At 42.0% G+C, this 17200-nt stretch overlaps 2 protein-coding genes across 7 annotated transcripts in view; one reads left to right on the top strand and one right to left on the bottom strand.

Moving 5' to 3' along the window:
* The window catches only part of LOC106583141 (low-density lipoprotein receptor-related protein 1), a 219342-nt gene extending 210393 nt beyond the window's left edge, over positions 1–8949 (top strand). For 3 of the 4 annotated variants that reach the window (XM_045705049.1, XM_045705048.1, XM_045705047.1), the window contains exons 83-89: positions 4262–4445; positions 4517–4618; positions 4720–4793; positions 4951–5044; positions 5936–5974; positions 6887–7031; positions 7177–8949. In XM_045705049.1, coding sequence (XP_045561005.1) covers positions 4262–4445; positions 4517–4618; positions 4720–4793; positions 4951–5044; positions 5936–5974; positions 6887–7031; positions 7177–7314 — 776 coding nt within the window. In that variant the 3' untranslated portion in view covers positions 7315–8949. The remainder of the gene's footprint in view (positions 1–4261; positions 4446–4516; positions 4619–4719; positions 4794–4950; positions 5045–5935; positions 5975–6886; positions 7032–7176) is intronic. The other variant, XM_045705050.1, reaches the window with a different exon arrangement.
* dtx3l (deltex-3-like) lies at positions 8687–16902 on the bottom strand. 3 transcript variants are annotated; one of them, XM_014166988.2, is made up of 10 exons: positions 16800–16902; positions 16286–16372; positions 13637–13705; positions 13257–13310; positions 12882–13028; positions 12344–12584; positions 11923–12095; positions 10280–11803; positions 9917–10134; positions 8687–9662 (listed from the first exon to the last, which is right to left on the bottom strand). In XM_014166988.2, the coding sequence occupies exons 2-10, from the start codon at positions 16325–16327 to the stop codon at positions 9593–9595; spliced, it is 2538 nt and encodes an 845-aa protein (XP_014022463.2). In that variant the 5' UTR covers positions 16328–16372; positions 16800–16902; the 3' UTR covers positions 8687–9592.
* Positions 16903–17200: the final 298 nt, after the last annotated feature.

Genomic DNA, 17200 nt, shown 5'->3' with positions numbered 1-17200 from the left:
ATGCGCTTGTTAAGTCACCCGTTTGGCGAAGTAGGCTGTGATTCAATGATAAATTAACAGGCACCGCATTGATTATATGCAACGCAGGACAAGCTAGATAAACTAGTAATATCATCAACCATGTGTAGTTAACTAGTGATTATGTTAAGATTGATAGTTTTTTATAAGATACGTTTAATGCTAGCTAGCACCTTACCTTGGCTCCTTGCTGCACTCGCATAACAGGTAGTCAGCCTGCCACGCAGTCTCCTCGTGGAGTGCAATGTAATCGGCCATGATCGGTGTCCAAAAATGCCGATTACCGATTGTTATGAAAACCTGAAATCGGCCCTAATTAATCGGCCAGTCCGATTAATCGGTCGACCTCTACTCTGCCTTGCGGTCGGAGGCCAAGCAGTTGCCATACCAGGCAGTGATGTAACCCGTCAGGATGCTCTCATGGTGTAGCTGTAGATCCTTTTGAGGATCTGAGGACCGATGACAAATCTTTTCAGTCTCCTAAGGGGGAATAAGTTTTGTCGTGCCCTCTTCACGACTGTCTTGGTTGGACCGTGTTAGTTTGTTGGTGATGTGGACGCCAAGGAACTTGAAGCTCTCAACCTAATCCACTACAGCCCCATCGATGAGAAAGGTAGGCGTGCTCGGTCCTCCTTTTCCCTGTAGTCCACAATCCTCTCCTTTGTCTTGATCACGTTGAGGGAGAGGTTGTTGTCCTTGCACCACATGGTCAGGTCTCTGACCTCCCTATAGGCTGTCTCATCATTGTCGGTGATCAGGCCTTCCACTGTTGTGTCATCGGCAAACTTGGTGATGGTGTTGGAATCGTGCATGGCCGTGCAGTCATGGGTGAACAGGGAGTACAGGAGGGACCTAGCACGCACCCCTGAGGGGCCCCTGTGCTGAGGATCAGCTATCTCGCTGTCTGTCTCGCTGTCTTATCTTTTTTTATTGAATATTGTCTTGTGCTGTTCTTGTCTAACTGTTAGCATTTCATTTTTTTTATAAAACAATATACAGTTAGTTACACCCGATGGCATCAAACGTTACATTTTTAAAACAGTTATTTTCAAACACTATTAGATTTTCGGTGACATGGGGAGCAAGAAAATACCCTCCCTCAACTACAAACTCATTGCAGGTTTTGATAATAAAAATGGGTCTTTGTTTTAAAGGACCTCTCAGAGGAAATTGCCATCACTATTTCAACTTAATTCCTGTCTTAGTGCGCAATTGCTGTTTGGTTCCACCCTCCGAACAGCAACGTATGGCTCCTTAAATATTGATTCATCGGGCATGCACATCTCCACCTTCCTCTGTGTGCACGGCCCATACCATCATATTCCGCGAATTGTAAACACACTAAAAAGTCAGGGTAGCTTTGCTAATCGCTAATTTACGAAGCACAGCACAGCTAGCTTGGACAAGGCAGAGGACCATCCATTCAATTCAAAGGGCTTTATTGGCATGGGAAACATATGTTTACATTGCCATAGCAAGTTAAATAGACAATAAACAAAAGGGACATAAACAACAAGAAATTAGCAGGTGATGCAGGAATAAAATCAAAAAATGCCGTGCTACAGACCTCTGTCTATATTGGTCCGCTAATACAGGACTAGTAAAGGATCAATGCACTACTTTTGTGAAAATGGTTTAACTAAATGTATTTCTATTTGAGTGTTTACCATCATTTGTAACTTGAGTCCGATAATTATCTGTACAAAACTGTCAATCTGATAATACTTATATTAAAATACTGGCTTGATATGTTTTCTAGTTTCTTGAAATACTTTGCAAATGCAACTTATTTCTATGTTAAAACTGAAATGGCCTATTCATTCCTTTTACATTTTAGTAGATGCACTTATCCATAGCAATATACAGTAGTGAGTGCATACATTTTCATACTTTTTCGTACTGGTCCCCCATAACCTTAGCGTTGCAAGCACCATGCTCTACCAACTGAGCCACATCATCACAAACCACTTGATGTCTCAATGTACTCAATTACTGTATTGTGCATTGTTTTTCTTCATACTCTACAGGAACAAACCTGTAGGCAAAAAGTGGTTGTTTTCTATGTTATTTGATCAAGAAAAATATGAAATTTGATGTGGATGTTTTGGGTCTTTGCCCATAACGTTGCAATTTTTGATGTAAATGTTTCAGAACAGGGTTTTGTTGTTTGTGGATTCCATTAGAATGACAATCGCAGAGAAAGGGACAGGGCAACAACTCTTAAAATTCCAACGACTGAATCCTGCAAGATACTCTTTTTAATTATACAACTACCTTTTTTTTGCCAAAGCGGAGATGCTAGTAAAGGGACAGTGCAATACTTTAGTGAAAAAAATGATATATATTTCTACAGGTTTAAAAAAATAAACGGAAATATCACATTTACATAAGTATTCAGACCCTTTACTCAGTACTTTGTTGAAGCACCTTTGGCAGCGATTACAGCCTCGAGTCTTCTTGGGCATGACGCTACAAGCTTGCCAAACCTGTATTTGAGGAGTTTCTCCCATTCTTCTCTGAAGATCCTCTCAAGCTCTGTCAGGTTGGATGGGGAGCGTTACTGCACAGCTATTTTCAGGTCTCTCCAGAGATGTTCGATCGGGTTCAAGTCTGCTCTGTGGCTGGACCACTCAAAGACTTGTCCCGAAGCCACTCCTGCGTTGTCTTGGCTGTGTGCTTAGGGTCATTGTCCTGTTGGAAGGTGAACCTTCGCCCCAGTCTGAGGTCCTGAGCGCTCTGTAGCAGGTTTTCATTAAGGATCTCTGTACTTTGCTCAGTTAATCTTTGCCTCCATCCTGACTAGTCTTCCAGTGCCTGCCGCTAAAAAACATCCCCACAGCATGATGCTGCCACCACTATGCTTCACCGAAGGGATGGTATCAGTTTTCCTCCAGACGTGACGCTTGGCATTCAGGCCAAAGAGTTCAATCTTGGTTTCATCAGACCAGAGAATCTTGTACAATCCAGGTGTACAAAGCTCAGAGACTTACCCAGAGACTCTCAGCTGTAATCGCTGCCAAAGGTGATTCTAACATGTATTGACTCAGGGGTGTGAATACTTATGTAAATTAGGTATTTCTGTATTTCATTTAATGCATTTGCTAAAATTTCTAAAAACATGTTTTCACTTTGTCATTATGGCGTGTGTAAATGGGTAAAACAAATCAATTTGGACTTTAACAAAACAAAATGTGGAATACGTCCAGGGGTATGAATACTTCCTGAAGGAACTTCACCGCACAGTCACCTATACTACAGCTAACTAGCAAGCCAAACTTATATATAGTTAGTGACCCATAGGCCAACTCTTGCTGCTACTTTAGCGCTGCCGTGCATAACGTCTCCAGAAACGACGATGTATCACAGCCGTGTTGACATTTCACCTCTCCACGTCTTCATCCACTTTTGATGTCACTAATGTTAGCTAGGTGATGATACATTGTTCGGTTAACATGTGCCTTGCCGGGCTGCTTACTATAGCCAAGTGAATGACATTAGTTCATAATAATATTAGCTATTTTCTTACTCACCATTTCACCGTCAGCTCATTCAACAGCTTCAGATCGAACTAAGTGCATTACAGACAGCAGTAAGCAGTAGTACCAGGTTGTAAACAGGAAGTAATGAGCCCGCACATGTACATGTTTTGCAGGTGGTTCCAAATGAACTAAAGCCATCCCTCGTCAGATATCAATTTAATTAATCTTATAATGAAACACAAGGCATAGACCCAATATATTACACATAGACTAAAACGATGATTTATTGACTTAAATCGTTGTGCAATATCAAGGGTAAGCTATGGGCATCATCTTTCAGCTGAAAAAGGGGATGATTTTAGCTGGTGTGGGCATTTAATCCTACTTCATGATTAGGGGTAGGTGAGCATTTTTTTAGGACTTTTAAGATGAATGCACTAACTGTAAATTTCTCTGGATAAGAACATCTGCTAAATGACTGAAATGTTAATGTATTTTATGTTTTGCATGGACCCCACAAAGAATAGCTGCTGCATGTGTAACAGCTAATTCGGGCTCCTAATACACAAAACATTTAAAACTGTCTCTCTACTGCCACCAGCTGGCAGTATAATACTCAAACACTACTGAGTTAGAGTAGTGGAGGACTACAAAATGTTAACTGCTTGGCACTCTTTTGATATCCACCTCAAGACTCCTTGCTCTCACTATACTCAGACGGATAGTTGTCTCTCATGTATGTGTGTGTGTGTGTGTGTGAGTAGGTAGCTGCGAGGGCCACTGTCTGAACGGAGGCACTTGTCTGCAGAGTGCCAGCGGGGCGCGCCAGTGTCGCTGTCTACCCCAGTTCAGCGGCAGCACCTGTGAGGTGGACAAGTGTCACTACTGCCGCGACGGCAAGTGTATCCCCACCAACTCCTTCCAGCCCACAGGAGAGGTCACCTGCATGTAAGTGTCACACTCACACTCACAAACACACACGTCCTCCTAACCTATTGTTACCTATGTGTGTCCTGTAGCTGCACAAATGGCAGAGTCCAGCCCAGCTGCTACACATGTGATGAATACTGTGCTAATGGACAGTGCTCTGTCAACCCACGCACACACCTACCAGAGTGCAAGTAAGTTCTCTCTCTTTCTATCTCGCACTCTCTCACATACTTATATTATAGTACCTCTGGTTACTGTGCGGTTACATGTCTGTCTATCTCTCTCCCCCCAGGTGTTCTGTAGGCTGGGTGGGGCATCGCTGTGAGGTGGTGGCCTCTAGTGTAGACTCCTCAGAGTCTGGTGGACGTAAGTAAACTGTCCTCAACTTTTCTGAAGGTTTGCAAAAAGAAGATCTGCTGCTCTACATTTTACACATATTATTGTGGCTGCACATCGACTTGACGCTACCTGAAGTCTCCTGCCCAACTGTGTATGTATACTGTTTCTGTGTGTCCATGTGCAGGTACTGCCTCCATAGTGATCCCACTGTTGATGCTGCTGTTGTTGGTTATGTTGGTGGGAGGAGCTGTGTTCTGGTACAGGAGGAGGATGAGTGGGTGAGGAACGCTACACTAAACAATACAACACCGGGGCACTAGTGGAACACTGGGACAAAATCTACCTTAACCCCCATCAAGCTCTCTTTTCTTCTCAGGCTGTCTTTAATGCTTCTTCTTATGGTCTCTGCACTCTCTCTCTCCTCCCTCCCTCGCTCTCTCCTAAGGTGACCACATGTCCCGGATTGTGCGTCCGACAACCAAACAATCATGTCCCATATTTTATTAACAATTTAAAACACCACTACTTTACACAAAAAAGTTAGATTTGTACTGTATTTAAGTCAGACTTCCTATTCATTTGAGAATTGACATTCCAATCTGTCTCTTTTGCAGTCACATTGCGCTAATAACAAGATAGATAGATTATATATATATATATATATATAATCTATCTCATAAGTATGTGGTACTGGTGATGTTACACACTTCTCCAATTGTTGACGAGATTGAATATTCTGGCTGCACAAGACGAGACGTAAATAGCCGTATTAGACTGAAAGATAAGGTAATTTCATCAAACTTGTAAAGCTCATTAGTTGCTCATTCAACATATTTGCTGGTACTTCACTCAATCCCGTTTTTAAAAGTCTCCCTTCCGAACTGTTTTACATTCCCTGAGACCAACCACAAATGTTTACTTGGCCAAATATTCCCAGATTCTTATAAAACAGCCACACACGTGGTCTCTCGTTTCTGCATCACCAAATAAGGTGCTTGCTCGGCAAAAGAGTAGGCTTGTGCACTTCAATTAGCTCGCTTGGAGCGCTGCCAAGAACATGTAGGCTACACTGTACCGCAAAATCATCCCGTTGTCCCGCATTTGAGTATTTTAAATGTGGTCACCCACCCCTCTCTGCTGTGAGTAACTGCGTCTCTTCTGTCCCTCAGGTCTGGCAGGCCGGGCAAGTCCTTCTCCAGACCCTCGCGGTAACGGTTGCCACGTTACGCTATCCATCCTCTCTCACTCAATATGGCATCCCATCCATCTCTCTCTCTCTCTCTTCATCAGTCTCTTTTGCTGCGCAGTGTATAGTCCTGTGGTTAATGTCGCTCTCATTCTCTGTTGTGCTTAAGGGGTCATGACCCTCTAGTTCAGCTTGCCCCTCCCTCTCCTGATCTAAATACCTGTTCAGGACTGGTCTACCCTCTCCAAAACCCCTACTGTACTTCTAGGGGTGTAACAGGTGGTGATCTATTGAAGAGGTTGTGAAATGGATCAGTCTATGGCCCCAGGATGTCTTAATGGACCCCATGCTGTTCTCCACCATGCTGTACTGTATTGGGTTGTGTAGAATGCTACTGTATTTATCATACTGAGAGAGAGGACGCTCTGACTGCGATGTTCCAAGCCAGGATTTGGAAAATGCAACATGAAAAATCCAGCATTTACAATGGTAGTTGGTTGATTTCTTACTTATCTCCATTCTTCAAGTCCATGGTTTGAACCAATATGGTAATGCTCCAAACTGACAACGTGGATTTCTGTCCAAGATGTCTATAGATTTTCAAACATCGATAGATTTGACCTTGCTTGTGTCTTTGAAGTAGGCATTCAGTAGTACCACTTACACAGGGTGTGTGTGTAATGTTGGCTTACTTGGTACTGTTACATACCCCTCTCCAGGACCAGTGTGTCCTGTAGTATATACTAGCTAGGTGAATGCTGAATTTGCGTTGTTGCCTGGGCTGTGGCTTTCGGTCCAGGCTTCCTGGGTTACCGTGACAGTGATGTGAGCCCTGACCCCCGTGATGTGGCTATGTCGCTGCCCGCGCTGTGTGGACGCTCTCAGGACCCGTCCGTGTCTAAGGGATCATGTCCTTTCACCTCTGTATCTGCAGGGCCAAGGGCTTCCAGCACCAGAGGATGACTAACGGGGCCATGAACGTAGAGATAGGAAACCCAGCGTACAAGATCTACGAGGGTGAGCCAGACGATGATGCTGGGGATCTTCTAGACTCAGACTTCACACTGGACCCAGACAAGGTAAAACACAAAGTAATACAAGCAAGCACACACAGACACTTGCACCATGTCACACATACCTGCACAAGCAAACACACACATCCTGGATACAAATGAGGCAACATACAAACACATGATCTAATGGTCCTCCCTGGTCTCTTCCCAGCCCACCAACTTCACCAACCCAGTGTACGCCACCCTGTACATGGGAGCCCACAACAGCCACAACTCCCTGGCCAGCACGGATGAGAAGGAGCTTCTGTCACGGGGGGATGAGGAGCCCCTGGTGGACCCACTAGCATAAACTGTCCATTAGCCTGGGGCGTAACATTCCAAACACACCACTCTTTTTGCCTTTGAAAGAAAAAAGGGAAAGAAAATCAACAGAAAAAGCGTGCACACTGTATAAATTGTACAAAAATGGACCTTTTTGTATGTGGTTGCAGTATTATATTTTGTTCTTTTACGATTCCTCTGGTCAAAAATGAACAGAAACATTTTTTAGAAGATATTTTTTAATTTAGTATTTTTGTCCCTTTACCTAAATAGCCACTACCTCTGTGCACAAGGAAATGGAAAAAAACTATTAGAAGAAGAAAAACATCATCATTGGAACAATTTATTTTGTTTTGTATGAATTGTATAAAGAAAAAAACATTGTTCTATTTAATTTTGTTTGTGCTAATTTTGAGCAGGGGAAGGCGAACTCAGTTCTGTAAGTCAGTACCAATGTTGTCTTGATGACAGTTTTGTCTGCAGGAGTGTGTAAGACAGGAATAATAGAGTACGATTTGTGTACAGCACGTGTAAAATGTCAATACCGGATGGCAACTTATTTCCGTATTATTTTCTCAGAAAACTATGTTCATGAAATTGTTTTCTTTCTTGCACAGACAAGGTTTTACGGTGTATATACCGTAAGATGTAACGCAGGTAAATATGTTTGTTTCTATCCTTAAGGTGTGTAGGGCTCATGTGATGTTAAAATAGCGTAATCAAAGTGTTGTTGAAGCGACTGAGGATGAGTGACTGACTGATTACTGGTGAGATGTGATGATTATGACGATGTTGAAGATTCCAGGCTTGGGAATGCTTCCATATAGTGGGTTGTGGGTGTGCCCAGTGCCCATGTCACGGCAGGTCAGAGCATACTAACGATGGGACGGACCAGAGCTACTGTGAGAAAATGTGTGACACCTTCGCTGAGAAGAACATTACCAATCTGCACCCCTTCAGTGGACTGTGGTGTCAGATTACAAGTGTCTTAGTTACAGCTGTGTGGATGGACAGAGAAAGGAGATGGGATAACGTTTGGTCTAATGTAAGGGCTTGACTGTCCACCTGGCCCTGTCAGACTTCAGTAAAGATGAATCCTTCTAACCTGAGAAAATTAGTTTTTTGCTTTAATGGTTTTGTAACAGCTCCCTCTGAAGGGCATCAATTTTTCTTTCTTTTTGACTGTCACGTAGCATTTCCCTCCACTGTTCTTCCTTTAGCCGTTTCTGATCATCTCTGTCTTCTGTACCCTGCTGCTAACGCTGCCGTTTTGGTTGCCTTGACGAGTCTTTAAGCTCAGCCACTGTCCCAAAATGCTGCTTCTGTCAGGTGATCAGCCATATTTTAATGCATGTGAGAAAAGGCAAACAAATATTCAAGTAACAAGAATAACAAATCCGTATTTTGCTTACCTGTCAGCAAGTGTTATTTTTTATTTATGCGGTTGCATGTTATTTAATTGAAAGGAGATACAAGTTCATACATGCGTTCTTGGATTTAAGTTGCTTTTGATTAGTCCTTGTTTTATGAGAAATTACACATAGCTTTTATAGTACAAAATGCATGGAGGCTCAAACTTTATTCTGGAAAGAGAATATATGTTTTTGGTAGAGTACTTTACAAGCTAAATAACAGATTGTTATGAATACAATTTTAAAAACAATCAACTGGATTTGTGTTCTTTTATGTCGTCATTACATTGTTGGTATCGCAGTTTGGTCACTTCTGTGGATGTGTTTTAATATCTAGCTGGACTAGAGTTTACAACAATTAATATGAGATCAGTCTTAAATGAACGTTTTATTTTCATTACACAAGAACACGTGTATTGGGCCTTAAGTGAGCAAGTGGATCTAATAATGAGATCACCTGGTAATTCTAATATGTTGAGGTTGATTTTAAATCTGAATGTTACCATTCTGTTTAAAAGCACTGACATGATAATCAAACAAGATTAATGTTACATATTTCTAATCATTCAAGATATATTGTCATAGCTCACACGTTAGCCTAGATCCAAGCATCTATAATAAAATAACTACCAGTATACCAATCAAAACTAAATCCCCCGAAAGTTGACATTTGTTTAGACAAATGGCTTCATAAAACAAAGAATCTTGACCAAAAAGGTCCCGGACACCAAAAGACTCTTGTATTGTCACAACCCAGAGAGGGAACAGTGATATGGCAAACAATCAACAAACATCTTGAATCCATAGTATAGCTTTCCCCTCTGTTTTAATTTTAAAGTATGCAGCTTTGAATCTCAACTGAACTAGTCTTCTGTTCTATTTCCAAAAATGTCTTCATTTGATGCCTCTGGCTTTCAGCTCATCCTTCACTCTGCTCAGGTAGCCAGGGTCAGGATAGCCGTAACTGTGGGAAACACAAAGCACACAAAACTTTGAATTAAACAAATTCTCCAATTATTTCTGAGCTTGCATCTGGTTCAAATCTCATGAGGGATCAATGTTGTTCCCCCAGGCAAGGTAGTAGTAGACACTTAACCTGAATTAAGTCAATGCAAAATATAGAAAAAACATTTCTACATGACATAAGAAAATGTTAACTGTGTTAGTCACTAGAGGCATACAGAAGTTTATTCATATCTATAGTCTTAGATGGTGTACTTTTGTGCCCCTCCTCCGATGTAGGTTTTGTGGTGAATGTCGTTCCAGGTCACTATGTTCTCTGTCCCAGTGGTTCTGGAGATCCCAACTGTGAAAATCAGCCTCTGATTAAATGCTTTCTTCAGCAGCTTTAGCACCTCATTCCCCTCAATGTTATTGGGTAGATAAGCGCTTCTTTTGGTCCCATAGAAATGCTTTCCAGGGTTGGGATGTTTCTTCTGAAAACAGACAATGTAAACAAAAACTAATAGCAATGGCAACAAATGGCTGTGTTAATATAAAACACTGTAGTGGAAATTGGGAGATAATAATGTATTGTCAACTTTTACATTTACAGTATAATGAAGAACCTGAGGCTTTTACCGTCTGTTTTCCATCTGGAATATCATAGTTGATAACTATCATGCCACATTGAGTGAATCCAGGTAGGTTGGTGGAAGAAATGGTGTGTGTCATTGTTCCATCGGGCTGGTCTCCCTCCACCTTCCCGTACACATCCTTACACACAGGACAGCAGGGGCCCAAGGTTTCCACTGACAGCCTCAGACACTCTTTACAAAACTCATGGGTGCACGACAACTTCTCCTTGTTGATAAATATATCCATGCATATGGGGCATGTCGCTTCTCCAGTTGCTCCCACCTCAGCTGCTCCAGTGTTGAAGTCTTCAGGATACACAATCCTCTGCTTGTCTTCCTCTTTAAACACAGGCCCACCCAGCTTCTCTTCGAGCTCTTTGACAGCAGGGCCTAAATGCTCCGGTAGGCCGATCAGCCTCCAGGGACCGTAGTTTTCTCCTGCCCCAACACATTGGTGTCGAGAGCGGATCTTCTCCAGCATATCCCCCACGGTCCCTGCCTGGGTAGTGTCTAGCAGGTAGCAGCTCATTGTTGACGTGGCAACCTTCTGGTAGAGGTGCATGAAAGCTCTGATGGCGTGGCTTTCCAGAGAGGCAGTGTGTTGGGACTTGATAGGTCTGGTTGTCACTCTGACCTTCCCCTGAGAGGGATAATTCATGAAAACTACTCCAAATTTATTTTGGATTGCTGTTATTTTTTCAGGAAATATTTTTTTAATCAGCTCCCAGTGGGCTGGGTCCATGGACAGCCCACTTGACACCAGTAGGTCTTTGATCTCAAGTGGAATCTCTGTAGATCTCCTTCCAGATCCAAAGGCCTTATCTGTGGAGCTGTGATCCATTTCGAAGGTCTTCACTGTGGAGCTGTGGCCCACCCCGAAAGCCTTCCCGACTGCTACCATGCTCTGCTTCAGCCCAAACACATTGCAACTGTTGGCGGACACGTTCAGCACCAGCCTGGACTCCTCATTCTGGATGTTCTTCAGCGTATTCTGGAGGTCTTCTGGATTCATGTGTGGCAAATGTACGGAGATGCTGTCAAAATCACCTGCATGCTTCTGGAAGAGGTCAATTAACTCCTGGTAGGCTTCGGACATCAGAAAATCTCTGCCTGTTTTCTCTGAATCTTCTTTGACAGACACCTTCACATCTGCATTGATTTTCACTCCATTTCTTTTCTCTATGTCCTTCATCTCCTTCTGGTAGGCCTGGTTCATGTACCCAAAGAAGGTCAGTGGGACTGGAAAGCTCATTTCCTTTTGCCCAGGGGCTTCATGGGTGTTCATTCCCTTGTGAGTCATGCTTGGTGTCGCTGCTAAACCATTCCAATCACCTGCTGGCCCAGCCTCAGCTTCCTTGATGACCTTGTTCACCTCTCTGTGGAACTTCTCCACTTCATCAAAGTTCCCAGTAAAGGTCAGTGAGTGATAAGTGCGGTACTGACTGAACCTGGTCTGAAGGGCAACCTGTGCTTCATGTGTGATGCCACTGAGGTCAATGATAGTATTTACAGTTATTGGGAGTTTGACCTAGTGGGAAAATATAATATTAAAAAGATTTAGATATCTTACATCTATACTTTTTATATTATAGTTGATTTGAAAATGCAATCAAATAATCAAACATTTACAAAAGCAAAGCCAATTACATCCTGTGGAGTGTGTGACTTTGGAGGAGAGCCATCCATTGAGCTACGTTTACAGTCTGATTGGTTCCGGGGTGTAGACGGTGCAGTCTTGTGAAACTGCACTGTAGCGGTTGTCTTGGCCTGGTCTTTGAAGGTCATCTGTGTTTCCCTCTGATTCAGAAGTACTTTTAGATCTTCAAATAGGGCAGATTAATATATTAACATTAACATTAAGGATTTAAGATAAAAGAATAACTGTAACCAAATCAAACATGCTGACCTATCTAATAAAATATTAGTTCCCAGATAAAAGCATGCATTTGAGAACACATTAATAATGTACTGTTGATGTGAATATTTTCTTCTTAGCAGCACCACCATGGCTTGTTTATCCTCAACATTTAAAATGGGTACTAGGTATTTTTGACTTCATCATTCTCACCTGTTGAGGGAGTTATCTTGACCTCAGCCCATGACCCATTGTAATAAAGACCTTTCACGGTACAATCTGTAGTCTTATCACCAAAGTCTTTATTGAGCCATGACTGGAGAGTTTTCTCTAGTGTAGATTCCCATTTTGATGGAAGGTTTTCCCTAGGCCACTTCACAGTGATGTAGACTGTAGCCTCATCTGGAGATGCTGATGTCTGCTTTCTCTCTTCAACCTTAGCTTGATTCAGATCCTGAAAAAAATGTCTGAGCATAAATATGGTTGTTGGCGCAACAGCTTATTCAGTCCTAGAGGACCTGTAGTTTAGTAATTGAAATTCATACCGGATAATCTCATTTTGCTCCTCGAGTACAAATCAGAGCCCGATTTTTATTTATCTATTTTTATTTTTTCATTTTCAGGGCAATAACAGGAACACTGTCCGTGTCCAAATACCCATACTTGCGTTCTAAACAGTAGGCTGATTGAAATAGAACATTTTATCGTATGTGAAATGTAGAAAATCCTGTGATTTGTTGGATAGAATTACCACATGTTGAGTCCTTTGGGAGTTGATGGGAGAATGCTGATCTCTCTGTGATTGTCTGTCTTTATTAGAGCCAGTAGCTCCTCCAGCAGGATACACATTCATCTCATTTCCCTCAATCTCCTCCTTTGACCAATACAGATCTGTGACCTGAAAAAATAAGAGATTCAATATGATTTTGACCTAACAATCAATTTCAACTCCATTTGGACTATAAAGTCATAAAAGGTGAGCTGTAGAAGCATAGCTCTGATAGTTACTTCTGTCATCAGAGCTTTAGAAAAAACGATTATTCTTTAACATGTACTTTACATACTATATAACGTCTTACATGTCATTCAGATATTTAAAAATATATTGTCAACTTGTGGTCTTAACCTGGGGTGGTGTATCCAGTCCTCCTTCAGATTCATCATCTGTCAAATACAGGTCCTGAAAGAATAACGTTGATCTTATCCTAACTTTAATTGCGATTAGTTTTGGCAACTTCATGAAACAGCATGGGATAGTCTATGCAAGCAGGTATGATAACGATAAGATCACCTGCTTTCTCAGGCCTGAGTCAGACTAGTTGACATGATCATAATTACACTTTACTCATTACCTTTTGCTGATCATCAGTAAAAACAGTACTTTGGGTGTGACATGAATGTGGCTGTGTTACCATCACTGGCTCCCCACTTGTTCCTGAAGAATAGGTCTGAGAGAGGAGAGGGTTAATATCTTCAATCATTCCACATAAGAAAAACAATACCTACCCCATGGGGGCTCGGAGATGCCCATTGTGGATGGTGCAGTGCTCTACTGGCAGCCAAGGCTGGGTCAGACTGCAAGAGGAGAGCAAGATGTGTACGGGTTGTAGGTTTTCACATACAATGCAATTTTTGTTCCTGAAGAAATGTGGTTCTCATATAATCTAATTCGAACACAAGCAAACTACTGTTGTTTGGTTCGTCTAGTTCCACATATGTAATTTTTAAGTATGCCCTCTCATGAACAGCTTTATATTTACATTAATTTTTAAAGAAGGTGGAGGGCTCCGTATAGACATGATTGGTTGACGGTAGGTGGGAGCGGGAGGTCCTGCATAAACACGAACTCACTTCCTTGACCACTACCTTTACAACAACTCTGCTCTGAGCAGCACAAGAAGTATGAATGCCCTGACTTCTGTAGAGGCTGTATTGTGGTAAATGCTGTACGGCCACTGCAGACATCGGATTGACCATGCAGAGCCTTTAATAACAGCTCTTAGCCATGGTATACTGAACAAAAATATAAAAGCAAAATGTAAAGTTTTGGTCCCATGTTTCATGAGCTGAAAAAAACATGACATGTTCCATATGAACGAAAAGCTTATTTCTCTCAAATGTTTTGCACAAATTTGTTTACATATCTGTTAGTGACATTTTTCCTTTGCCAAGATACTCCATCCACCTGACAGGTCTGGCATATCAAGAAGCTTATTAAACAGCATGATCACAGGTGCACCTTGTGTTGGGGACAAAAGGCCAGTCTAAAATGTGCAGGTTTGTCACAACACAATCCCACAGATGTGGCAAGTTTTGAGGGAGCGTGCAATTGGTATGCTAACTGCGGGTATGCCCACCAGAGCTGTTGCCAGCGAATTTGTTAATTTCTCTACCATAAGCTGCCTCTGTCGCCAGACCAGGACCTCCATATCTGTCTTCTTCACCTGCGGGATCGTCTGAGACCAGACAGCTGATGAAACTGAGGAGTATTTCTGACTCTAATAAAGCCCTTTTGTGGGGCTCCGAAGTGGATAGGCCTATGGCTGCGCCCCTGCCCAGACATTTGAAATCCATAGATTAGGGCCTAATTAATTTCAATTGACTGATTTCCTTATATGAACTGCAACTCAGTAAAATTGTTGTATGCTGTGTTTATATTTTTGTTTAGTATATAATGGCAATACACCACACCCCCTCAGGCCTTATTGCTTAAGTATATCCCTGGCTATCCCAGCTGTATCGTTTGATACAGTACTTATGGTATAAACCTGCCCTTGGGAATTGCCATGATTGGTGCTCTCAGGCAGAGTCACTGCTCCCAGTATCAGGAGAATTTACTGTCTCGAATGTTGCAAATGTCTTGAAAGAGATGCAAAGAGGTTAACAGACAATTATCTGTGAAGAAAGTAAGAGGTAGTTAGTTCCCTTTGTCCTTTAAGATTAAAAGGTGGAAGGTAGCCTAGTGGTTGAGAGCATTGGGACAGTAACAGATGGCTTGAATCCATGAGCCGACTAGATGAAAAATCTGTCGATGTGCTTTTGAGCAAGGCACTTAACCCTAAATTGCTCTGGATAAGAGTGTCTACTAAAATGATACATTTAATTAAAAACTCTGTTAGAATTGGAGAACTAGTCAAACAACTTATCTATTACTGCTGTTCAATATCCAAAATAATATTCCCATTATATCAAACAAGCTGCTGTTTGACTAAAAATAAGTTAATGTATGAATATTGTAGTGAATTCATATTCCAGGAACCCGGGTCCAGTGACTGTCAACCCAACACAGTTACTCTCCAAGAGATCCAAACCTCTTGACCAGGTTGCTAGGTGTTGGGCTATACACTACCCCCCTTCCTTCGGGAGAGCGCCTCCGCACGTTTTACTTTACTAAGTCCCTCACGCGCCACCCAACCCCACATCTGACACCAATGTAATGAATTTGGAAGTAGCCCTGACCGGGACCCTAACCCAACACCTTACATACTGACCACACCGCACGCGTTGCATAATAAATGTACACATACATGTTATTCAATCATTGCACCCACATTGCTCGTGTGTGTCATTGAGCATCAGTGTAGCCAGGCGCTACAATAGAACTTGGTTTTACTTGTGAAGCTTGACATGCTGCAAGTCCCACCTCTCCCATCAGTTTTTAGGAGCATATACCTATGTGGGTGATTGATAGGTGAACTGAGGTCCACAGTCCAGTTGGTGGTGGTGGTGGTAATGCACCTTAAAGTTGGTTGCCAACCGCCATATAAAGTTCAAAGAAGTAGCCTGAAGGAGGAGATATTACTATAAACGAACTGTTACCATTTTATCTGTGGATTAATTGTCAGAGTAGAGGACCTTGTGCATTTCAGGTAAAATAACAACCCAATGTTTATATCCCAGGGAAAATTTGCAAGCTAGCCGGCTAAATTGGCATAAATGTTTAATGCCTTTTGACCTGTCCCCAAATGAATATAGTTGGTTCAGAGTTCGTGTCTAGTAGGCGGACAAAATCAACATGGACGAGAGATGTGGTCAGCATGTTAATGGTTAGGCCAAGAGATCTGAACCTCCTAACGAGGTTCGCTGGGTGTTGCTTTTGGTCGCTGCAATATTAAAAAGGTACTCATGCATTTGTCCTCAAACCAGCCTACTCACATTATCACCCACTTCCACCATGTCGACGTCATTTTCTGCCATGTAGATTTCAGTCTTCTTGCTTCACCCAGTCAAACTCCGTGTGTCCTACACAGGAAATATACCTTATTCGTTGGATGAATATCATCAATACGAAAATCTTGGCCGTTTTGGGCCAACTGCGCGACGCCACAGAAAATAGTATCACTTTCGTTTCCCAAGTTGCAACACAGCCCAAGGTTGACGATAGCCTATGTCGATTTAGTAGCCTACAAAACTCGAGGCTACTAAATCCGAATGAATAGGCCTAGTTAGAATATAACGCGTGTAGTTTTAGATTAAAACATAATACACATCGAGAATAATACATTGTTCTTTTAGATTATTCAATTGATTAAAAAATAAAACATTATGAACTTGTAATTTTCTATGCATATTTCCTATTTCAATATTACGGCTATACAATAGTTTATTAAATAGTTTTCGGTGCCAGGTGTGCCCGAAGTTTTGCTAAAATATTGTCTAGGTTACATACCAGGCGTGTACAGCTGTCTCTGTCTCAGTTTTTAATGTCATCTAATTTATAGACGTGGATGTTATGGGTGTAAGATGGCACAGTGATGCCATCTGTTGGTAAATGTTAATTACTGCAGCGCCAGTGTTTTTACCGGTGTACTTGAAATACCCGGATGTATTGCAATAGACTGGTTACTCCCATCAATGCCTCCGTCTCATCATTTAACATTCAAACAGTGGAAGCGAAAACGAAAGTAACGATGATTCAAGAATGCAACACTATAGCTGGCTAGAGGCACTTTCTGTCAAAAGAGGGGGAGTATCACAGCTATTGTAGCCTATGGCCCACTGTAGGGTTTAATTTGCTAAAATTATTACTCACTGTACTGTATCCGGATGGATGGACCAAATTAACCACAA

The sequence above is a fragment of the Salmo salar genome, chromosome ssa22, assembly GCF_905237065.1.
Source record: "Salmo salar chromosome ssa22, Ssal_v3.1, whole genome shotgun sequence".
Classification (NCBI taxonomy): domain Eukaryota; kingdom Metazoa; phylum Chordata; class Actinopteri; order Salmoniformes; family Salmonidae; genus Salmo; species Salmo salar.
The sequence above is the reverse complement of the archived record's forward strand: the minus strand, read 5'-3'. Positions and strand labels throughout refer to the sequence as shown.

Coding starts and splice junctions, on each gene's coding strand:
- dtx3l (XM_014166988.2), bottom strand. CDS start 16,327: ATGGCAGAAAATGACGTCGACATGGTGGAAGTGGGTGATAAT. Junction 12,585..12,881: donor CCCAAAGGACTCAACATGTG/GTAATTCTATCC, acceptor CATTTTTTTCAG/GATCTGAATCAAGCTAAGGT. Junction 9,663..9,916: donor ATCGGAGGAGGGGCACAAAA/GTACACCATCTA, acceptor TGTTTCCCACAG/TTACGGCTATCCTGACCCTG.